General features: G+C 39.4%; 1 protein-coding gene across 4 annotated transcripts in view; it reads left to right on the plus strand.

The window, feature by feature from the left end:
• Window positions 1–25,319, plus strand: part of MBNL2 (muscleblind like splicing regulator 2) — a 151,882-nt gene that overhangs the window by 105,158 nt on the left and 21,405 nt on the right. The window contains exons 4-9 of one of the 4 annotated variants that reach the window (XM_059995744.1): window positions 959–1,159; window positions 4,279–4,542; window positions 11,299–11,352; window positions 11,984–12,137; window positions 20,625–20,719; window positions 21,013–23,721. In XM_059995744.1, the coding sequence (XP_059851727.1) occupies window positions 959–1,159; window positions 4,279–4,542; window positions 11,299–11,352; window positions 11,984–12,137; window positions 20,625–20,719; window positions 21,013–21,207 (963 nt within the window). In that variant the 3' untranslated portion in view covers window positions 21,208–23,721. Of the gene's footprint in view, window positions 1–958; window positions 1,160–4,278; window positions 4,543–11,298; window positions 11,353–11,983; window positions 12,138–20,624; window positions 20,720–21,012; window positions 23,722–25,319 lie in introns of those variants that run through there. The other 3 variants (XM_059995746.1, XM_059995745.1, XR_009516781.1) reach the window with 3 other exon arrangements.

Raw genomic sequence — 25,319 nt, forward strand, 5'->3', positions numbered from 1 at the left:
AGAGACCACAATAGTGAGAGGCCCGCGTACCGCAAAAAAAAAAAAAAAAAAAAAAAAGTGAAGCCAAGTTTGTTGTTCTCTTAAATGTGCACTATTTATTTTCTGAAAGGCATATTTTCAGGTGAAGCTTTTGAAAACAATCATCCCGTCAACCCTCTAATATACTTCTTTTGGACACAGAGTATAGTGATCGAGAAGTTTAGTGAGGAACTCTATACCTTCATCACTGCTGCGTTGATTTTGTGACCTAGGAAACCAAAGCAACTTTTAATGGCCAATGGAAAAGTTCAAGCCCTTCTGTCCAACCTTTCAGGAAAGGAAGATTGGATCTAGACATAGTTGAGCTAGAGCAAGAAATAGCAGGTCTAGATGTAAGCTGCCTAAGAATTTTGGGGTTATATATGCTAGTGATAGAATACGGAAACATACTGGTAAATCTGAGCAAAATAAAATACCAAATAATCCCCACTTTTTGAGAGTGTATAAACTTGGTCAGTCTGAAAATCAGTCTATAGTCAAGTGTTTTTCTTTCTTCCTCTCCCTTTGAGAGACACGTAGGAGAAATCAAAGATTATGAGTCAGCATTCCCTAAGTTTTACTGCCTTCTTGTTGTAACATTCAATAGTTTGGAATGATGAGCAATTAGGGTGAACTTATTCTTTTCTTGAGAACACTTTCATGGGAATAAAAGTTTCACCTGGTCCCTGTAGTTAGGTTTCTATGATGTTCTCCCATGTGTTTGTATGGTTTGGGGAAGAGAGGATCTGTATGGACTTCATTTTTATTAAGCAAAAAACAGAGAAGCTTAATGAATTTTCACAGTTCAGCATGGATCTATGCAATTAACATAAAGAGTCTTGTATGCAATGAATGAATTTTGCTCAAATGACACTTGCTGGTGATTTTTAAAAGTTTTATTCTAAAGGAATCTTTGTCTTGTGTTATCTTCCTTTAACAGCCCACTTTTCCTGTAGGTCCCGCAATAGGGACAAATACGGCGATTAGCTTTGCTCCTTACTTAGCACCGGTAACCCCTGGAGTTGGGTTAGTCCCAACGGAAATTCTACCCACCACACCTGTTATTGTTCCCGGAAGTCCACCTGTCACTGTTCCGGGCTCAACTGCAACTCAGAAACTTCTCAGGACTGACAAACTGGAGGTACTTCAATTATATTTGTGGTTTGAGATGCATTTGTGGTAGAACTTATACCTCTGTGTAAGTGAATGCTTGTAAGATATTAATTCAGTCTTCCAAAACCACCATGCACACACATTCACCTAAAAGGCATGCATTCATAATTCTATTGTTTGAATTTAAGGTCAAGTATAAAGGAAATTAGTCTGTGGGAAAAGAATAAGTTTAATACGAACAAAAATCTGTTGTGTGGAATGTGTGTTCAGGGGCAAAATATGTAATGACCAGTGGAACATTGAATCAATCACTATGCAGGCCACGAAGATGGCTCCCAAGGGCTCCAGCTGTTCCAGGCGTGAACCTTTGCTGGATCCTGGAAAGGTCTGGTAACGGGCAGGTTAGGAGGCCAGCAGCCAGGACAAGGGGGACACTCAGGGACAGGGGTGGGAGGACGTAGGACTGTGACTACTGACCAAGTGGTATGATCATATTTCAGTATTTGAAGAACTAGTATGGCTGCTCTAGCATGTTCCAGGATATCAGCCCCAGTTATGTATAGGTAAACGGGGAACTGGAGCCTGGGAAAATCTAATTACTGATTTGGGATATTTTCTTTAACTTAAATTCCAGTGATCTACAAAAGTCAAGAAAACACAGACTTAGAGAACAAACTTATAGTTACCAGTGGGGGAAGGGTGGGGGGAAGGGATAGTTAGGGAGTTTGGGGTTGACATGTACGCACTGCTATATTTAAAATGGATAACCAACAAGGACCTACTGTATAGCACAGGGAACTCTGCTCAATATTCTATAACAACCTAATGGGGAAAGAATTTGAAAAAGAATAGATACATGTGTATGTATAACTGAATCACTTTGCCGTACACCTGAAACTATCACAACATTGTCAATCAACTATACTCCAATATAAAATAAAAAGTTTAAAAATTCATATATTTATAAAACATAATTCTTAAGTCATGAGTCAAACCAGCTCACCTGTACTTTACTAGGTAAAATTTCTCTTTAATCAGTTAGGGCATTCATCCATTTATCTTAACTACTGTATCCTATGACATTTAATAGAGCATTTTATATGGGTGTGTAAAGAGTCTGACAGATTTTTCAAAGAGTTCCTTTAATCCAACCATCAGTTAGTTGTTAGGTGATATATATGTATGGTTAGGATGTACACTGTGCTTTATCTTGGATCATTTGAGAATGTTCTTTCAATGAGCATTTGTTTAAATATTTACCCAATAAATATTGAAAATGATAAAATGCTGCCTAATATCAGCTTCCATCTGGAGTATATAGATCCCCAAATGAAAAGACAATAAACTCCATCGCTACTGTTTTGATCAAGACTAACCCTGTGAATACTGAACAGACCTTTCATGGGACTGGAAAAGTGTTTGGGGCTCCACCTGGTGGACCCATGAAGGTTTCGTGTTCAGTACGTGACCGTGTGGTTTAGAAAACAAATTAAATCAGCTGAGTTGGGAACAAGTTGTCCTTCCCAACAGGATTGGTAGACAAAGACATATGTAAAACTGATTCACGAGGACTTTAGCAAAGCAGCTTGCAATTCATTTCAAACCAGGAATGAAGTCAGCTGCACACAGAGCCCCTTGGTAAATGCCTGATGGCTACTCTACACCCCAATGCAGTCTTAGCCTGGAGTCATTCCACTTACAGAGGGAGGCATACTCAGAATCTGTGGGAACAGTTTAGTAATTTTTATTTTGTACATTTTATGAGCTAAAGATGGAATGTTGGATAATATCCAAAGTAGAATGAAACAATTAAAAATGTTGTGATTTATCTGTTTACCCTTTAAACTCGCTTGGTCACTGGTCAGTGAAACTGTATTTCCCAAGTACTTTTGACTCTCACAAGGCTCAAATGTCATGTCAGTGACCCTTCCTGTAATGTCACTAATGATAAAGATGTGAACCACCACTTGAGCACATCAACTTTGGATGTGGAGCCTGAGAAGAAAATAACTTACAATTTTACTAGTAATTCTTCCCTGATAATGATATTTATAAATATAAGTATTATGTATATATGTTATTTGTGTTACTTGACGTTATCGGTATTTAGGGCAAGGTTAAGAATACTCTTTAAATTCCAAAGAAAATTTTCTTTAAACAGTAAACTCCTGATCCACGAGAATTCTCAGAGGATGGAGCATTGCAGTTACTTGAGATTTCAGGATAATTAAGGATTAAGGAATAAAAAAAGAAACAATACATCAACACTTCAAACTCTATTCTACTTCCCTCCTTTTACTTCTTTCCCTTTATCTCTTCCCATATTTCTCTCCGTTTTATTTTGTATTTTTACCTTCTTTCTGTGCTGTCAGAAATAATAATATTGTGACTTAAATGAAAGTTTTGGTGTCTTAGATATCGTAGTTCTTCTAATTTATGAGTATAAGCATACATCAGCTTTATGGAGCAGGACAGACCTATGGGAAAACGGGAGTATTCACGTTCACTCCAGCCCCACTCCCCATCCTCAGAGAGGAGAAACAAGTTCGTCACGTCGCCTTGTGCTTTTAGCAGTTGTGCAGCAATGACCTTGTGGCTTGATCTTTGGTGAAATAATCCCTCCATGTAAAAACCCTGTAAAATCCCAGAGTTGTCATAGTAGATGTGGCTATATATAGACGTCCAAATTTTATATGCATGTGTGTGTGTATATATATATACACACACGTATATAAAATCTCCAAATTACTATATATATATATAAAATATTCTTTCTTTCCTTCCTTCCTTCCCTCCCTCCCTCCCTCCTTTCCTTCTCTAAATAAATAAATAAATCCCAAGAACAATGGGGGCCTTGTTGATTTAACTGCAGATTTTGACTTTCTTAATATAGGTTCTCACCCCAGAAAAGAGGGGGAAGTAAAACTCAAATTATTTTGCCCGGGATTCCAGTTACTTGAGTCCTGGATAATCGAATGTTTATGTTGTAAATGGCACAAAAGCCACCATTAAAAGAAAGGAAAGGCATTTATTCCTTTTCTTTTCTTTTTTTTTTTTTTTTTTACATCGTGCCTGCGCTCGCAGAGGTAGTTCCCGGCGGCCCTGGGGCCTCCTTCTGCATCGTGTGCTCTTCTCCCCATGTCCTAGGTCTGCAGGGAGTTCCAGCGAGGAAACTGTGCCCGGGGAGAGACTGACTGCCGCTTTGCACACCCCGCTGACAGCACCATGATCGACACAAACGACAACACCGTAACCGTTTGTATGGATTACATAAAGGGGCGTTGCATGAGGGAGAAATGCAAATATTTTCACCCTCCTGCACACTTGCAGGCCAAAATCAAAGCTGCGCAGCACCAAGCCAACCAGGCCGCGGTGGCCGCCCAGGCAGCCGCGGCCGCGGCCACAGTCATGGTAAGTGGGGCGCGCGCGCCGCGCACCTTCCCCGGCCCGCGAGCCCGGAGCCGCGCCTTCCGCGCGGGGACGCGCACGCTCCCCAGACCGCTGGGAGCGGGGGACGGCTGCTGTTCCCGCTGCTCCGCTGCCTACGTCCTGTCTCGGTTGCCCCCGTTTTGTTTTGTTTTGTTCTGTTCTGTCCCTCCCTCCTTCCCTTCTGCAGCACAATAAGTAAATCTCTCAGGCGGGCGCAGGGAACGCGGGGCGGGTGCGAGCGCCCTTCCCCACGCCCAGTTCTGCTCGGAGACCTGACACGGGCGGGACCGGCCCGGGCTCCTCGCAGAGCGGGAAGGACCAGGGAGGCGGCCCAGAAACAGAGAGAGACAGACAGACAGACAGAGACAGAGAGAGAGGGAAACAGGGCGGGAGGCCTGCGGCGGCTGCTGCGCATCAGCCGCAGCGCTCCCGAGACGGCAGTCCGGAGCCAGGAGCCCTCGGCCGGCGGCCCCCGCTGCCCGGCTTTTCCCTACCCCCATCTTTTGTCCCTCTTCTGTCACTTATCACAAAGGCTACGCTGCGAACTCTCTCTCCCTAAACGAAATTTTATGCAGAACATCAAGTCATGAAACAGCTGAAGATGGAGCTGTAGGGCTGGTGCTTGGAAAAAAAAAGAAGTCCTGGAACCCAGCCTCAGGTCCCTGAGTCACTGTCCTGTCTCAGGCCCCACCCCAGACCTTTGGGCTCTGAATACAAATTTTAAAATATCCCCAGGTGTTTTGTATACACAGTAACATTTGAGAAGCCCCTACCTAGAACACTTAAATTTAGCTGTATTCTGGGATTACCTGAGGGATCTTGAAAGGTTCTAACATCAGTCCCTTCCCCCAAGTTTCTTATTTAATTAGTTTGGATGTGGCCTGGGCAGGGGCTTGCTTTCTTTATTCTTTCTTTCTTTCTTTCTTTAGAAGCTCCCAGTTGATCCCAGTGTGCAGCAAAGTTTGAGAACCACTGCACTGGCCTGTAGAATTAATTTGTTTTCATGTGAGATCTCTGGCTTGACAGAAGTCTGTTTTAATATATGATAGGCACTGGGCATCCATTCATTCAAAACATATGAGACCTGCCGTGCATCAGGCACTTGCCGGCTGGAAAAAATAAATTAGGCAGCTTTCCTTGCCCTCGGGGAGCTTGGAGTTTAGCGACAGTGATACTGCTCCTCCATGACACAATGGAAATGCATAATGGGGTCCAGGGTGGAGCGGGGCAGGACAGACTCAGTGGCCAGTCATCCCTCGAGAAAGATAGATATGGCTTCAGATACGAAAGGTATAGTTTAAAACACATTGTTCTAACTAGCGACCACCACTTCATACACTAATGCCTGATCAGAATGCAAGGGTAGCTGTTATACACCAAGTTCATATTACTCAACATTCTTTCCACAAATTTTTTTGTTTAGAAAACGATTCATTTTATTTTATTTTATATTTTTAGAGAATGATTCGTTTTATTTTTTATTATTTTTGGCCACACCACGCAGCTTTCAGGACCTTAGTTCCCTGACCAGGGATTGAACCTGGGCCCTCGGCATGAAAGCACAGAGTCCCAAACACCAGACCGCCAGGGAAGTCCCTCCACAAACGTTTATAAGGCCTGGCCCAGTGACAAGCAACAGGGATGCAGAGAGGAAGGCACAAAGCCTGCCCTTAACGTCATCACCGCTTAGTGTGGCCTGTGTGCTTATTCACACCTTTCCAATCTCAGCTTATTCCCAAGTATCTTGAGCACTGAGTCCTTCATCTCTCTCACTGTTTCTTCTCAGAGTCCTCGTCCCTTTAGTGTTTTTTCATCACTGGACATAACAGTGATTTTTCTGTGAGTTTCTATATATGTGGGAATGTATGCATCCACATGAGAGAGTCAGGACAATATAGATAAATTCTCCCCTTTTTGTTCTCATAAAAGAGTGGTTTTCAAAACTGATTATAATTAGGTGCAGGGGGTGAGGGACCTGTAGGGGAGATGAGAATAAATTGGTCACTTAATGCTGATGAAAAAGGAATTCTTTTAGAGAGCAAATGAGGTCTTCTATACACTTCTGCAGTGTGGAATCCATCTTCATCCACTTAGTGAAGATCTCATCCTACCGAGAAGTAAAATGTTTTTCATTGTAATCATTCTTTCAGGCCAGCCCAAATTTATTCTAACTGGTGTGTTGATCGTTGGGCACAAAGAACACGTTTTTACCTTAAGCGAATGTTATAAATCATAACTAGGTATCAAGGATACCCCCAAGGCTAGTTAGAACTCTGGCTGCAAGAGACAAAAACTTCACTAGATCATTTAGTGCCCTCCAAGGGAGGAGCGGTAAAATAGGGCTCAGGGGTAGATGGATCCGGAAACTTGAAAACCAGTAGGTCTCTCTCTTTTCTTTTTTTCTGCTCCTCTTGGTATATCAGCTCCATTCTCTAAGATCAGCTTCTCCAAACAACACTGGCCATGGCTTTGGACACCTGTAGGGACACATTCTTACATTTCCTGACAAGAGACAAAAATAGTATCTATACCATCTCCAATTAGGAACAAAAAAATGAGCCACCAGGGTCATTTTGGTGGTTGTCCTGTGGTGAGAGTAATAGCATGCCGTGATTGGCTCAGCCCGGATCACGATGGCCATCTCTGGCCACTGGGATATGAGATGAGGTTCTGGGACTATGAAAAACTTAGTCCCTATACCTCAAATACCTGTTAAATACAAGAAAACACTGGTACTAATAGTGACCTTTACAGCTGAGCCCTGAATTTATCTGAGCCTTGATTTATCCGGCTGTTACCTAGAAGTACCAGTTCTAACATCTGCAGTCAGTATGTTCTTCAATCACTGAAGGAACAGTGCACCTAGAATATGTCAATGGTAGATGACCTGGGTTGATGGAGATAAGAGAAGAAATGGCCATTTACACAAACAGCCCGGTATCTTTAAAGCAAGATTCGACTCCTCTATGTGCCTTTCTGTGCATTTTCACATCATTTTCATCAAGATGCACAGACCTTGTTGCAGTGGATGTCAGTATATTTAGTTACCATAGTTTCCTAGATTGTTACCCTGTGCCCAGATTTGGAGTTCTGATACTTCAGGTGATCTTGCAACACCGTCAAAGACAACCCAAAGGAATGTAGTTTCAGAACAAAGCGTCAGCTTCTTTCTGACAATGACATGAAAATTACTGAATCTGTCATGTCTTTTTAGTTGAAGTGAGAGGCTCATTTGAAACCAGTCTAGTTGCAGTTGGATGAAGTCCAAGTATTCTTATTCTCATAGCAAGATTACTCGGTACACTGAAGAAAAACTATTATTTCCTTATTTAAAAGAACAAATGGGAGTGATGATTGCAGTCAGAAGATATTAGTATTCCATTCACCTGGGTTCCATATCTGAACACCAAGAATTTCTGTAGTGCAATTTTTATTATTGTCCGGGATTTCCCCTTCTCTGGATTAACTGGACCTGAAAAGGAATCTAAAGCTTTGATTCCAGAAAAAGAGACATCTCTTTCCTTTAGGGCCTATTCTTTTGCACTGCCTCTTAAAACATGAGCATCATCCTCATCAGAATTTTTCAAATGTAAGAATAAGCCAGACAGAGCTTCTCTTTGGTAATTTTAACACAAAGGTATCTGATCTTCAAGTCAGCAGTCCTTCTTCACACACACACCAAAATGGGGCTACACCAGGAGATACTTATTTTGTAAAAGGAAACAGGACCAGCTGCCATCAGCTAGATAAGTTTCAGTTGTTCAAGAAAACATGTACGGGAACTTTGAATCCCATCCTACTTGTCCACATCCTTTTCTTCCACGTTCGAGTGGCAGCTCTGATTACTGTCGTCAGCATTTCCTGACTCCTCAGGTTTGGTCTTTGCCTCTAATGCCGGGCCCTTGGTTGGCTTGCCTTGGCTTGAAGTTGGCTTGCTCCTTGATCCAGAAAATGAAAAGCCTGGCTGTATGTATATAAGGCTGGAGAAAGCCCAGAGGGGGCAAAGGATCAGAAATGTTGGTGAAGCCAGCAAGAATGGGTGCCCAGTGCCTGGCACACAGTAGGGGCTCAATTAAAGAGAACCTCGTTCTCTGCATAGGTGCCTAAGGAAGCTCCCAAGATGCACCGGGCTTGGGGATCGCTCAGGTCTATTTTAAGCCTGAAGATCTTTCAATATAGGTAAACATATGCCTGCAGCCACATAATACCCTCTAAAACGGAACATCTGTGTACTACAAAGCCACATTAGAACATGATTATTCATCCATACAGTTTTTTAAAAACATTCTACCCATGTGCTTCAAAGTGTGAGGTGGGCAAGATATGAATATGTACACTCGACCCTCCAAGACCTTAGTGTTTCCTTGAAGAGACAAGATATTTGCATTTAGTAAAGAAAACCCCAAATAAGGAGTGGTAGAAAGGGAAATGCAGTCACTGTCCAGCTCAGTTTAGGGCTCTCAGCTTCTTTAAATTCCTAGTTTATTATAATTTCTGTCAAAATTGCATTTCATCAAACTAAGATTGGAAAAAAAGAGAACATTAACCTTTCAGGTGTCGATCTTAAGGAGAACTATTTAATATTTCTTTTTTCTACTTGGAGACTTCATTAAATGATGCTCTGTTAAATCAAAATTTTGCTCATAAATACCAGCCTGTGGAGACATAATCACTCTTCTAGTTAGCATATCAGAAAAGATCAACCCAATAGCAGATTTGTTCTATAACTCTCACAGACTGGAAAAGTGAAGGAAAGAATTGAAACCAGAAAGTTGAGGCCAAAATGATTTTGGGTTTAACCATCCAGTTAATGTTGTTAGTGTACTCTATGAGAACAGGCTATGCAGCTTTATGTAGTTAGTACAGACTAATACAAGCAAAAAATTTTTTTAATTTTTAAAAATTGCATTATCTAGCAGTGTAAAACTATACAGGAATGAAAGATTTTAAACAAAAATGGTGTCATGAAAGTTACATCATGGCAAACTGACATTTGAGGAAAGAATATTCAAAGAAGCTTTCTCATTGTGAAGCTTGTTGGGTTTTGAAAATGTTCACAATTCTGCCTGAAGAACGATGATTTCATATTATGTGATGGCCTCTATCCAGACTGCCTTCCAAAGCAGCTTCTCCACTGGCCATTCTAAGCCTCTCCTCTATCTACAGTCCTTTCCGCTTTACTGCTAGTCTCCACCCCGCTCCACCCTTAGCTCTTTCCTTTACCTCCTATCACCTCCATACTTTTAATCCTGAGTCTTCAAATGATGATGAACCGCTCTTTATTGGCCAAGGAAGATACCATTCATTGTTTCCCATTTTGAGGGTTAAATACTATCCCGTTTTCTTTCAAATGCCATAGCTGTAACTCGGAACTTTAGAATAAAACATTTTGTATTTATTGTGCAAACCTTAGGGATTTACCTATTGTGCTAAACATAGAAAATGGGTATTTCATTTCTTTTGTTTGCATTGGAGCTATTCCTTTGAATTTCTTTATTTTCATAGAATTCCATCATAAAATTTTTAGATTTTTTTTTACAACAGTTATCAAGGAACAGGAAAATTTTTTCATCATGGTCTAAATCAATATTTATTATTATTTCAGCTGTTTAAATGAAACTATCTGCCCACAAGTATGGTTATAAGTTAAAGATATTATTTGACTTCTAATAGTCCAAGCAGTTCTTTGCTCTTTTAGCTGTTTGCTATTTTTAGCTATTGTACTTGTTCTAGCCAAGAGTTTCCCACATCTCATTAACTGGGTTGGTCACTGATTATACTTAAAAGTACGACTAGAATTATTAAGTATAAATTATTTTGATACCTGAGGACACTAAATACCCGTTAAAGGGTATTTTCTTAGTGTAATCTGGTAAGTTGTTCGCGATAAATTGAATTAAAATTTCAAATGTGGTGGAAAACAGAATGGATGATAAGTTAGTCATTAGAAACCATATGATGGAATAAAAGCAGGACATTTGAGAAACCTACCATGCAAATTCAAAACCTGTTAAGCTTGGAACCTTATTCCACGTTACCAGATCCACACTAGCAAAGTGAAGAGAAAAACTGAGACAATTATCCACATAATTCAGACAAAAAAATTAAGATCCAAACCCAAACAGTTTTGCCTAAATAATCTTGTGTTTGAATATTTTTTTGCCTGAATTGTTTGTCTCAGTTTGCCGCTTCATTTTGTTAGGCTAGATCTTCATTAAAAATTATTTTTATAAAAGTTAAAGATATTATCTTTTTTTTCAACTTGGATCTTATAACTTGGATGTTATACGTAGTGCATTCATTGTTTTATATTTGAAAACTAACTTATCAGAAGTTCTTCAATCCTGTGGCCCTTAAAAGTTTTGCATTTTTTTCTGAAGCAATGTAAAAAATGCTTATGGTGTGTATGCAAGCTGCTGTTTTAATTAACTTTCCTGAATTTCAAACATCTATATTTTACTCTCTTATATGCTTTTAACTAAGGTATAGTAGATGCATTTTTGCTTCAATACTAATTTAAGGTGTAATATTCATTTCTTTAGAGAACATTTTTGTTGTTGTGCATGCCTAGTGTTTTGTACGTTGTATATTGCATTCAGAATATTTTTTTCCTTCTCACCTATCCACAATGCAATGCCGTTCCCATGATGCACCTCTGCTTGCTGTTTACCTGTATGTTAATTCGCTTGAATCCCATTGGCCCACTGCCATCATGTGCTCGCTGCCTGTTATTAAAAGACTCAGTCGACTGCCAAAGCAATGAAGCGACCTCTCGAAGCATCTGTAGACCTGGTACTTTGACCTTTCACCTTTCGCTTTGCATGTAGCTTTTCAGAGAACCATCTGAGATTTGTATTACTTGTAAAATATTGGTTGCAAACAATCATTATTATTAATTAATGAAAAAAATTCAATAAGGTGTTTAGCCATCTCATTTTCATATGTAATATGTGGAATAAATTAATCCTAACAAATTTTAATACCTTTTCCAAAAGAGTGAAGCAAATTTAAATTACTTGGCTTGGAAAAATGCTCATTATAATTCTAATTAACCTTTAAATTCAAGAAATTGCCACTTTGTTAAGGAAAAGAATAGGTATTAATAATAACACAAATGCTTCCTTCCCCCCTTAGACTAGTTTAACTCATTTTAAAAGCTGAAGTCATTTTTCGTTGTTGTTGCTTGATAGCTTTTCTTTTCCTTAGTTAAGATGCTACCGTTTTGGATTACAGAAATCATGCTTTGCTCTCGGTAACAAACTCTCACTCATTCGACTTTGCCGCTGTTTAAATTAAGGTGCATGGCAGACGCATCTCCTTAGCTGTCATTTTTTAAAAGTATGCTGCAGTTGATGATCTCTGTGGACGCTGAAGGTGTGCTCACTTTGAGTTACACGTATCTTATCCACTTCCTCCCTTACAGGCCTTTCCTCCTGGTGCTCTTCATCCTTTACCAAAGAGACAAGCACTTGAAAAAAGCAACGGTGCCAGCACCGTCTTTAATCCCAGCGTCTTGCACTACCAGCAGGCTCTCACCAGTGCACAGCTGCAGCAACACACGGCATTCATTCCGACAGGTACGTGCCCTGACAGTTCCAAGTCCTGTGTCCGTGTGCCCTCCGGTCATGTGCTTTCTTCTCATTCCTTTAAGCTGTTTGGTGGCATCTAGTTTGCTTTTAAAGGTACGATAAATACAGCCTGAAACTCATCATTGTCCTAGCTATCTAGATAATTTACCTTGCTTGGGACAATAGCTAAAGACTGTTAGGATTCTAAAGCCAAATATTTTATAGAGTTAAGTGACAGTTTGAACCCGTGAGAAGCAAACAGCAGTTAGGGCTTTTGGTTTCTTGTGTTTACACAAGCTGTGTAAAAATTGTTTATGTAAGTAAGACCTCTTATGTGTGACAATTGAAATTTGTCATTAACCCTGAATGACCTAAAAATAGCAATTCCAGTAAATACTAACCTTTTTTTTTTCCTATTCCTATTCAGAGCACTAAACAAAACAAAACAAAACAAACAAACAAAAAGAGAGGCTATTCAAATTAAAGCAAACATCTACTCATATTTTTACATCCATTCTATCTCTTTTGCCATCCTTCTCAACTTCCACCAAGTTCACAAATATAGAGAACTCTTATCCTCAGTTTCTAAGCCAATGCCTGATAATATTAGGTGCTAAGGTGCTTTAACTCTGTCATCCTACTAAGAAATGAATTCTGTTAATCACAGAACCTTGAAGTTTAAAGGATTCTTAGTGATCTCCTCATCCAATTGATTGTTTTACAGATGAGAAAGCTGAGGCCCCCTAAATGTGCAGTGACTTCCCAAGGTGGCACTACTAAAGAGAAAAAGACCTAGAACCCAGTTTCCCTGTGACCAGCTCGATGTACATGACATGACACCAGCCAGCCTCCATAGGCAGAGGCCAGAGTCCTCCTTTAGAGCCTGGCATAAAACATCAGATAAAAGCGAAGGAACAAGAGTACAATGCACGCCAACCCTCCTCTGTTTTTTTACCCACAATGCATGCCAACCCTCTGTTTTTTTACCCACCTTCCTGACCACAGACCTACATACACCATACACAAACACAAAGAGTCACCATAAATGACTGGGGTTTTGACCTTTTAGTCTGAGCTAAAGGAAGGGATAACATTTGCAAAATAAAATTTGCTGGAATGTCAAAAATAAAAATAAAAAAAGAACCACGGAGTGACTTAGGCTTTAGTGAGAAGGCTGTCCATTGAGTTCTTAGTTTGAAGTCAAAATTTTCAGCCTATGACAGTGACTTGAAGGTCAATATAGGTGAATAACAATTTTATCAAAAAAAAAAAAAAAGCATATTGATCCCAATCCACACGGGTGGACTTTTCACGTTTGTTATCTATTTTCTTAAATCCTGTAGCATATCAGGAATTAACATAGGAGGGAGCTGAATAAATATTTCTATCCTATTCTTTATATAAAATCTACACTTTGAAATGAATTATTAACCTAACAATATTTATATTGTAGTAAAAAATATAAATTACATTAGTAAAGTGGTTCTTAGTATATAGTTTTCTTATTTTAGTTCTGCTCTTCTCTTAAAATAAATAGACTCATAGACCTGTAGAATGTGTCTCCAAATCAGTAATTATTGGGGCTTCAATCTTGTCCTATTACAACCTTAATTAGTGACATTTCAGTACAGTTATAGCACAGCAGTGATTGTACTTGTAATCCACTTGATATAGCATGTTTATAAAATAATTACTAGAAGGTAAACTTATCTGAAGGCCCTGTGTGATTTCTACAAGTGTCATATTTGATAGACCTTGTCACTAGATATTTTAAGAGAAAAAAATTGTGGAAGAATATACTGAGTGGAAAAACAGAAAAGGACAAGTCTGTTTCTGAAGACTGGGTAGTAATGCCACTACCATTTCCTGGGAATGCCTCTGAAACCCTGGAGCTAAGCCATGCAAAAGGCTGAAGGCCTCTAACTCGTATTAACACTTCAATTCAATAATGGCCGACTTGTTAAATCACGGGAAGAATTCTCATTTAAAAATATTTCACCTGGAAACCATTTAAAGACTTCCAAAGCAAGAACGAATAACGTCCCATTTGCAATGGCCTGATTATAGTTGATGAAATGCTTGTATTGAGGACCCAAAGGCTGTTCTGGGTGCTGTGGTTGTGCACTTCCGCCCCCTGCTGGACTCTTTAAGAACTGTTCAAGTGTGTCCAGCAACTCTCCATAGAGTGGGCTTTGGGAGCAGAAAAGTGGGTCCTAGCCCGCTTAATTCTGTGCATTAGAAGTATTTCCATCTGTAACATGACATAAATATCATAATGAACAAACACGTGGATCTCATGCTCTGAAATGGTATTTCAACTTCTATGAAGTTTTCACGTTTCTCTTAAATGATGAAAGGATAATTTTATTAAAAGGAAATTAGCATAGTCCTTCCCCCAGTTAAATCCGTAACAGAAAATTCAGTGTTTATTTTGGCTCTAGTTTTTATTTCAGGCACTCTTTCTCATAAGCCACATTTTCAACCTAATTTAAAATGATAATGATAATAATCATTCTTTGTTAATCACTGTTGTTTTAAACTCTGAAAATTAAGTGATGATGTTCAAAAAATTTTTTTAAGTTAGTAAATGAGGAGCTCATTACTTTTAAACTGACAGATTTTGATTTTTCTCTAAATACTTTACATTAACAATTATCATAAATGTGAAACAAAAAAACATTTTATGTTCTCCTGGAAGTTACCCTTTACTGAAAGGTCATTCACAGTGAAGTTTTTGATATGCTGCTAAAATTCTCCCATTGATACAATGTGACTTTGAATTTCAGGAATTCTGCCTCCAGGCTGTGGAGATATTAATTTAAAATATTACGCAAAATATGGGATTCTTCTCCAAACCCATGCTAATATAATTATCACCCTGGTTGATGCCCTAGCACATTTGCAGTGGGTGGGATTTTTCCTTTTTTGATAGGCATTGTTTTAACCTAGTGGTTATACTTTTTCTTTGCTATGTTAGGAAAGTGACAAAAACCACACACACAGAAATAGCAGCATAATAATTCTTGGCATTTCTCTGACAGGTTTATTCTGAGTTCCTCTAAGTGTTCTTATCTCATTATCCTTCAAGATAGTTCCGCCAAGTGGCAGGCGTAATTATTTGCATTTTGCAGATGGGAAAACTGAGGCTGTGCCTTTGCCGTAAAGTGGAATATATGATTCATGGAATTGTCCAGATAATTCTACTCGCAGATTCTAGAGCTGAAATGTTTGTGCAACTGAAGCAGAAAACATTTGAGAAGTGTTTGTTAATAGAATTAGTGCCTTAGTGAAATGCTTCTGCCAGTCAGAGCAAAGACGACCTACTGACTCTCTCCTTGATTTATTTCATTATATTGGAAATACAGAGTAAGTAGAACAGGGAAGTGCTAGCACAAATACTGCCTAATGATCAGAAACCATACTATTACATAAGTGTATCACACACCTTGGTGAAAGATTTGTCAGTGTTTAGTGGAAACCCTATCTGTATAACCATAGCAAAATGTGTTTATCCTATTGAATTCAGCAAGCCACTGTTGAACACATAGTCTGTTCTGGGTTCCAAAGCCAGTAGGGGCATACAACGGAGTTCAGAACACGGCAAAAACCAAATATAATGCAAAGCGTGAAGGGCTACCTTAGGGAGTGGGCAAAGCGATTTGAGAATGAGGAAGCAAGAGACAATGTATTCGCCATGGGACATGCAGTAGGTGGTGGCGACGAAGGATATGGAGAAAGAAGGACTTTCCAAAGGAGGAGAAATTTGCTTAGGACTTTGAAAGGAAATTTTACCAGTGTGGGAAGAGCATCCCAGGCAGGGGGAAGAGCATGGATTGGGAACAGTGTACTTGAGGAATAACAAGTTGCCCGTTGTAGCTCAGTGTAAAGTACTGAAGGGGCTGTGTTTGCAGGGGTGGGGGGTGGGAGAGAGTGGGGTGAAAAGGCAGAGATGGAGCTTAGAAAGAAGATCAGGACCAGAATCTGCCATTGAGTAAGACAGCCACACATTGCAAAACTTCTGTGTTTCCGATATGCATATCACTTTTAGGCCACATAGAGAGAGATGCTCATCACATTGATTTGGTTGAGCGTTTCAGGCGCATCCTGAACTGAAGCCAAAGGACGGTTCCAGTCCTAGCCCAGTGTGGCTGTAGGAGCTGCTGTTGATGATCTGCAGCTCAGTGACATTCAGGTGTGTCCAAGAAAGGAAAGTGCTCCAAGAAAGCCCATCCGCATTGGAATGCGAGAGAATAACATGGAATTTTTATAGGGATGATTTTGAATCCAGCCATGGTTGACTTTGAAATCATTCACGAACTGGGTACTTTAATACATTTTAGGAATAAGTTGCTCCCAATACACTCTCACTGGTGGCTGAGAACATTCACTCAATTGACTGTTTACCATGCGCCCCATAGACGTAGACAGACATGAACCCTGCCCTCCAGAGTTTACAGTGGAAGAGGAGAGGTGGATTTCAATAAATAGCCAGAGAAGTATATAATTAAAAGTTTTTATGAGTATAATGAATGAAAAAGTAGAGAGTTCAGTAAGGTTTAAAATAGGAAACTGATTTAAGTGGCATGTGAATATAGGTAACAGAACAATTGAAGAGTTTTTTAAAGAAGCAACATATACCTCGAGACCTGGAAAATGAAGAATGGGGTAATGATGATTTTAGGCAGGGGCGGAGAGCTGTGAGAAGCCCAAAAGTAGGACAAAAGTGTGATGAGTTCATTTCAAAGAAATGAAAGGCTAATCTGTCTGAAGCTTGGTGCATGGGGGCCAGGGGAGGAGTATAGTGTGAGCTGGGGAGATAGTCAGAGACTAGACCATGGGAACCTTTATCCTAAAAGCAATGAGAAGGCAATGAATCATTTCCAGCAGAGAAGTGAACAGACCTGTATTGGGGAAGGTTTACTCTGCCAGCAGAATGGAGAATGGACTAAAGGGGGGGACGAGAATGGAGGCAGGAAGACCACTTAGGATGTTACTGCATAGCCGATCCCAGATCATAAAATGGTGATCAGGCCATGAGGAGTGGCAGTGAAGATGGACCAATAGACAAACACAAGACGCACTTTAGAAGCAGAACTGCTTTGTCTTATTGGTGAGTTGGACCAGGGAATTTCACGAGGGAAAGTGGTGTCAGGGAGAACTTTCAGTTTGGGCTAGAGCTACGACATCAATGGTGACGTCCATCTAGCATTTCCTGAGGTGGAGAAACAGATGCTGTGGAAAAGGTCAACGCTTGGACATGTTCGATTTGAGATGCTTGTGAGAAATCCAAGTAGGAAGGCCAGATAAACAGTTAGACAGAAAAACCTGGAGCTCAGAGGAGCTATCTGGGCGGGATACATAAATTTGGAAGCCTTGAGCTTGTAGATAGTATTTAAATCTTAAATTGAATTAATACCATGGAGTGAATGACATACCAGAAGAAAAGTATAGAGTAGATGAAAAGGAACCAGACTGAGCCCTGAAAAACTCTAGTATATAGAGATAGAGTATGTGTGTGTCTGTGTTTGCATATGTGTCTGTGTCTGTGTCTGTGTTATCAGAAAATCCAAGGGAAAAGAGTAGTTTATTACGGAGAGAGTAGACAAGTGCTAAATGTTACCATGACTCAGGATGGAAGGGTTCTTACTGATTGCAGAAATACGGAGTTCTTTGATGACATGCAGTTTGAGTGGAGAAGTGAAAATGAAAGCCAAATTGGAGAGGATTGAAGAATAAACGGGGTCAAGGAAGTGCAAATTTATGTGTAGGTAACTTTCCAGAAGTTTGATTGTGAAGAAGTTTAGAAACATAGGGCTGGAGAAAGATAGGGTGTCATGAGGTGTTTGTGTGTGTTTTCAGTTGGATATATTAGCACATGTTTGCTGAAGAATCCAGGAGTCGCCCAGTTAAATAGCCTCTTTTCCTGACTAGTTAATGTTGGCCTGATCAAAACGCAGATCAGGCAAAAAGTCTCCCTCAGGTGTGAACAGTTCAGCAGAGAGAATAAAGACGTACATATCTCAGATTCTTCACCCAGTATCTCAGAAGGCAGTTCTAAAACCCTAAGTGGGTACACCTACCTTCATTAAAGACTACTTCTCTGGTACCCATATGACACCCAATCCTCAGTTACCTAAATCCTTACATTACCTTGATTTTCACTCTAAGGAGCTGAACCAGAAGTAGATAATTCCTTTCAATACAATTCTTTTTTCAGTATTCCACAACATATGTTATATTCATGGTCCGTTTTCTGATTCAAGTACATTAATATGACCACCCACAGGTAAGGCAGCTATTCCCAAGGAAGGGCTGTAAACCCCCCTCCCTCCCTCTCTCCTTCCCACCCTCCCACTTACCCACCTAGACACCAAAAACCCCTAGCCCTGGTCCTATCCCAGCCTCAGTTCAGTGCTGTTTTGCATCTGCAGTGTTTAGATTTTATTGCTAGCCACCGCTCCTTTGTCATAATGAATCTCATAACAGAAAATAGGTCACACACACATCCGGTCATCCCGTCACGGGAACCTCAGTCTTCCTACGTTGAGGGCTTTCAAGCAGTACTCTAAAATTCACCTGACCTGCAACCCTTTGATTTAGAGGATATGGAATCTTAATTACTGTTTTTATTTTCATATTGTTATTGACACAAAACATTTTACAATCAGACAAGCAAACTTTTAATTCAATAAGGTCAGTGTGATATAGTGAATACAAAACCTGACCTGGATTTAGGAACAGAATTCTATTTCTAGCCTTAGCCTTGACTCCCACGATGCATGACCTTGGAGTAGTTACTATGCCTCAGATTTTTCATCTGTAAAATACCCACTTCCTACCTTGGAGGATGAACTTGAGAATGTCTGTAAGATACTGTGAGGTCTTAGAGGAAGGTGACTGCTGCATTATCACATGTCATTCTTACTAGAATCATGTCAATGGAGATGAATCAAAAGTGTGAAAAGTAATGAATAATATTGGCTTAAAATAAGTCAGATATATTTGTGTCCACACTGAACATGTGAATGACTCTAAAAGACTGTGTTAACTAACCCTACTTATTTCTGGTTGTGCTTCAATCTCACTTTGAATGTTAACTCTAAACCGCTAACCTGTTTCTTTCCCTTTATTCACTTTTTTCCACCTACCATTGCATGACATGCAGGGTCAGTTTTGTGCATGACACCCGCTACCAGTATTGGTAGGTTCCAACCTTTTTTTATTTGTCTTTTATATTATGTACAATACCTTCACTTGATTGAGATTTACCTCAAAGATCGTAGAAATGCTGTAGGAACTGGTAGATCTGAAGGCTTATTTGGCTTTAGAGTTAATGTATAGGTTTCAAAATGTACTTGTATACTGAAGACAGTGACCATCTTAATGTGACTAGAACAACCACTGCAAGACATAAAACCACAAGTACGAGTCTGCTTTTTAATGATCTGTATTTTGTTTCTCTTTATAGTTTATATGGTTTAGCATAAGAAAAAAGAAAAAGCTTACTTTATCAGAGAGGCAGGCTAATTTCATCAATGTTTTAAAGTTTCATGTGGTGTGCCTTTATCTCCTCTTTGCTGTGTGTTAGAGTTATCAGAGTTTCCCAGAAGTATTTATTTAAAAAAAATTATAAATGGATGTATTTTGAAAACAAATGTCTCAACTGCCTTGCTTTATTATCCTTTTTAATTTTGTGTTGATTTATTTGTGATGAGTATTTGTACCTTACCATTCCCTTAGATGTTAACTTTTAATAGTACATACATAAGCTATCCCCACACATTCCAATGCCTTGGTACAAAAGTCTGTCTTAAGGACATATGGATTAGTTCCACTTAGAGTAAAGAAAAATAAACATTGGCAAAATTTGTCTGGCTGTTTCACAGTGACTGTGTTACAATTTTACATCAAGGCCATGATTTCTGCTCTACTGTTTATTGACCCAAATAAACCACAATCCCCAGTAATTCCAGTTCAAGCAGGCAGGCCCAAATCGACCCAAAACATTCAATTTAACTGCAATTAATTCCAAGAAAATTCTAACCCAAATTAGGCCTACATTATCGAGGCTTTGATGTTTTAGAATGATGATTAAAAGTGAATATTGCATAGTCTTACTTCATTTGGACATTACAATTTCGCGTTTTGGGGAGCACTGTTTATTACAGGCACTGTAGACTCTGACTTGGGAACGATCTAGTGCTGGAGGTAAAAGGGTTTATAAATACATCAACCAAAGTAATCTGCTTTGGCCTTTCTGGGAATCACTGATGATATTTTAAAACTTCCTTTAATTGTACTTGTAATAAGCTATTTTCCCTTTTTTTTATTTCTCTCCCATATGCTTCCTTGCTTTGCATTGTGATTGCATGCCATCTGCTGGTTTAACCCATGATGGCTTGCTGCTCTGATATTCACCATATGCCAAAATGCCACTTCTGTTACCGTAACGCTACACCCTCCTGTTCATTGCTCCCATGGTCCCCCTCCTGAAAGTACCCATGATGCACAGCGCTACGTCAGCCACTGTCTCTGCGGCAACAGCTCCTGCAACAAGTGCCCCCTTCGCAGCAGCAGCCACAGCCAATCAGGTTTGCTCCTTTTAAAGCTTTTCTTTCACAAATCCCAAACTCTAAATGAGTGCTGATAGTTAAAAAAAAAAAAAAAAAATTCTCAGGGAGAATTTTTTTTTTTCATGTTTATCCATCAGATTTTATTTTATTTTATTTTTTTGATTAGTTTATGGCCAGCATTTGTGGACAGGTTGCACTTATTTAGAGTTAACATTTACTGCAAATAATGATGTAGCTGTGTTTCGTGTTGCGCTGTTCGTTTCCGTACCTAATATTGTGTGATTAACCTGACAGGCTTACATTCCTTTCAGGGCAGCATTACGCATCCAGGGCTTTGTGAATTGTCACAGAAAAATCAGAAAAGCTCACCTGGGAGTGCTTCAGAGCTGGCTGTATTTGGATTCAGTTCATTCAGAGACCCTATTATCTATTGTGGAGGAAAAGAAAATTCTCCTCTTAGAAAAGTCTCCCCTTTTCCCTTAGTGTCAAATTTGAGGTCTGAATGATTCTTGTTAACATTTCACCTGGATCCTATGTGCTCCCAAACTCGCTTGGTTCCCAAGTGAGAGACAAACGGTCCTGGAAGAAGAGTACGGGGCCACCGAGTTCACAAAGGCTGGATATAACTGATTAGGGGCGTGTAATTCTTTTGGTTTAACGCATGTGCCAGTGAGACCTCGGATGGACTCTTTCTCAGGGAGGGCCAGCTGGCTGTTTCCTGTCGTCACAGGCTGACTGTAACCCTAACCCCAGCCAACCAACTTGCAAACATGTGCTTCTGGTCCCAGGAGAGGCGTAAAAGCATAAACTCTCACATGCCCGGAAAAACACTTGACTGCGCATGCTCTCCCTTCACAGAAGAGCCATTCTGGTTTTGCTGTGAGTGTAGTGGGTTTTTTCTCGTTTTGTTTTGTTTTGATTTTTGTTTTAATAAAATCAACTGTACTGATAAAAGATGACAAGACATATAGGAGGAGGTGGAGGGAAGGTCCCAGCTAACGGGATAAACTGGAAAAAATCATGTCTGGGCATAAATAGCAGATTCCAAACTACATTCTGCAGGCGGGAAGGGCTGAGTCACGCTTCTTTCCCAGTTCTAGTGAATGAGTGATTCCAGAGCGATAGGTTTCATTGCTGAATAGATAGGCGTGAGTGCACTTATATGAAGGAATAAAAGTAAAATCCTGTGAGCTCCTCCTGTGCCCTCTGAGTTTTGATAAAGCAGAAAAGATCGAGGAGGGAGGGAGGAGAGGCCAAGCAGGCCCTCAGAGGCAATACCAACTGCTGACAACGCTTTGGCTCTTCACTCGCCACCTCAACATGCCAGCTTCCCTCTAAGGAAAGCTAGCTCAGCTTCCAAACAGATAGAACAAAGAACAGCAAATCACTTTCTTAGCTGCGAAGATTTTTTTAAATGATGGGATGGCAGAAGGGAGAGACAGTGTGCGTCCTTCCATCATTAGGTTCAAAGCACCTCTTTTCACATGGTCATTCTTAGTAGGGAAACTGGAAAGGTTTCTTTTATGTCTAAGTCCTGTCTTCCTGAACCATGTTTTTGCGATCTGGAGCAGAAGTTTTATATAAAGTCCCTTCATCAGAAAGCAAGTTTCAAGCATAATAGAGTGTTCGTTACAATGGAATGTAACGTTATACTTTACGGCAAGTTAAGCACTTCTAATACAGAGAGCTCTTTCTTGGGAATGGAAAGGAAGTCAAGATAAAGAACTATTTTGGAGTTTTAGGATAAGTCCCTTTATTATGATAAATTCTTGATCATGTATCATAAATATTTTTCCAGCCTAATGATTCTTTGGCTCAATTTGGTAGAAAAAATTGAGATTGCATACGTATGCGTAGGTTTATGTATGTGTGTAGGGGAAGCATAACTATTCAGAAGCTAAAATATATCACTTTTCAGCAGAGTGTGATTGGTAAAGGAACTAACAAGTTAACGTCAATTAAATCCAAAGAAGTATAATTATAGAAGTACCTGACAGTAGCTTCAAGAATCCTAGATTCTCCATTTTGCAGTTTATCAGATGTAGTCGTTGCTGGGCTGCACTTCAGTGATGACTCTTAATGAAAGTCTGCTTGCACATGAAGACAACAGAAAAAGAAATAGTAGTAAACATAAATTTTCAGATATGATATTCTTAATGTATTTTCAACAAGTTTCAAAGAGCAAAGCAGCTACAAAAGAACTTGGAAATTCTTTTAGTGCCCAAGAGTTCAGAATTCAGAGAGATTTCTGATGGCTGTGAAATGACAAGTTTTCATCTTATTAAGATTTCGCCCTTTAAACTCACACTGAATCATGTCCATGTGAATTACATGTCATTTAAACAAAATGAATCTGTTTCCTCACTTGTAAAAGGAAGATTAGAACTAGATGGCCTCCGAGGTCCCTTTCAGCTCTAAGATTCAGCAAACCTATGGTTCCTTAGCTGCTGTGCTAAGCCCAACGCATGAGATTATAAAGGTAAACACAGAGTAGAAAGTGGTGCTAATGATTTCAGAGTTCAGTGCATGATACGCATCCTCCCTTCTTTCCCTTCATTGAGCCATCTGTCTTTAACACAAAATGTGGTAGGGTTTTGACAGCTTTTTAGTTCATTTGATCAATTTAGACTGTCAGTTCAAATAGTTCAAATCTCATAAGTATTTGTAATAAGATACAAGTCATTCAGAGAAGAAAGAACATACACCAAAACATCCCATGACAGCTCCTCCGGCCCAGGTTTCCTTCACATGTTACCCCATGATGAGTCAAGTTGAACTGGCAATAAATCTATAAATTCTACCCTCAGGGCTTAATCAAGGTGACAGCAATGAAAGTTTTAACTGAACTTAGACTTGCAGTTTGAAATTAAATGACGACAAGATCCAAATACTTCTGGGAAATAGAAAATTATTTTTTGGTTGTTTAGCTCTGGGAGTAGATATATAAACCAAAATACAATAAACAAATTTACCAACAGCTATCTCCTGTTTCAATTAAGGTCTTTGGGCCTTAATATACAAGTTACACCTAATAATAATATTATTAACAAATTACTTATAGATATAAGATACTATTCTAAATGGTTTCTCTCTTATACAATACATTACATATTTTAATATATCATATTATATATATCATATGAGAAAGAATACATATGTATAGGATATACTCAATCTTTACTACAGTGTTATAAATATTACTGTCACCCCCATTTTATAGACAGTAAAACTGAAACCAAGGTTAACCAACTTAGCCAAAGTTAGACTTCTAATAAATGGTCTTGCTGGAATTTAAACCCAGGCAGTTTGATCCCAGAGGCCTTGCTCTTAACCACCATGCTACACTGCCTCTCTCTATAATTATAAATGAACGGAAGTCACTTCTTCCACAGGTAAAACTGTCTTTAAAGTGCAATTCAATAGCAGCAAGCTCTGTTGCTCTAGGGAAAATGAAGGCGTTCTGCTGATGCAGCTCAGACTGAGGTGAGTTCTAAGGTGGGGAGATGAACTGCATCTGAGCAGAGCTTCAGGCTAGTTATGTAATACCCAGGTCACATTTAGAAACCATATACATAGTTGATATATATTAATTATGATACAGAACTATTTATTAATAGTCTATGTTATATTATACCCAGTGAGTAGACCGAAAAGTATGAATAATTTCTGTACAAGTAAGATGAGAACTAAGACGAGAAGTGAAAAGGAATTAGTCATTAGTCCTGGTGAAGCAGATTTATGGGCTTCTTTTGTGTGAATCATGGCCCTGGACTTTACTCCCAGCCTCTGCCACTCATCTCACAAGTAGCATCGTGACAAGGGAAATCAGAAATGAAAACCCAGGTACTACATAAGTCAGTCAATTTCAGTCTGCTAATAGAAGGTCAGGATGTATATATACATCTATAGATGCCTATATTGAAGGCAATATAATCTTAGAGTATACAGTGAAAGAGGAGAGGTCAGCAGCTTAGTATATGGATCTAGTTTTTTTCACATTATAAGAAATTTTATTTAATAAAATGAGAGTGCAGATTGAAATCCCTCTAACTTAAATTATTATGGTACTCTATCCTGTTATTGCTTTATTATTTTTTTACCTCAAAAATACATTCTATTTCAAAAGGGGAGAAAATAATTTCCTAGTAAATATATTTTAAATCTTAGTTTCTTCATTTATATACAGAGATTATTCACCTTATCTGAAAACATCCTTGAAGGCCCAATTGAAATACAATTTGTATTCTGAGTCTTTCCCTGAACCCCTGCAGCTAGAATTTCTTTTTTCTATCCTCTGAATTCCACAAGGACTCTATCTGCGTGTTCCTTAAAGCATTGTCATTAGATGGATGGAATGACAGTGCTGATATACAACAAAGGTGGGGAAGTGTAAAGCTTAGCAGAGAAAAACTAACAATCCCGTTGGCCAGAGCACCAGTTTTCGTGAGCGGCTACAACACAGGTTTGATTCCGAGTGTGTAGGACCTTAAATGACAGGGTAAAGGGTTCGCTGGCCTTTATTTGGCCACTGAAGGTTTTCAAGCAGGAAAGTGACGGAACACAACTCTGAGAAGAGCAGGCAGATGGAGACGAGGCAGGAGAGTCTGCGGAGACCGTG

The sequence above is a fragment of the Delphinus delphis genome, chromosome 18 (genome assembly GCF_949987515.2).
Source record: "Delphinus delphis chromosome 18, mDelDel1.2, whole genome shotgun sequence".
Lineage (NCBI taxonomy): Eukaryota > Metazoa > Chordata > Mammalia > Artiodactyla > Delphinidae > Delphinus > Delphinus delphis.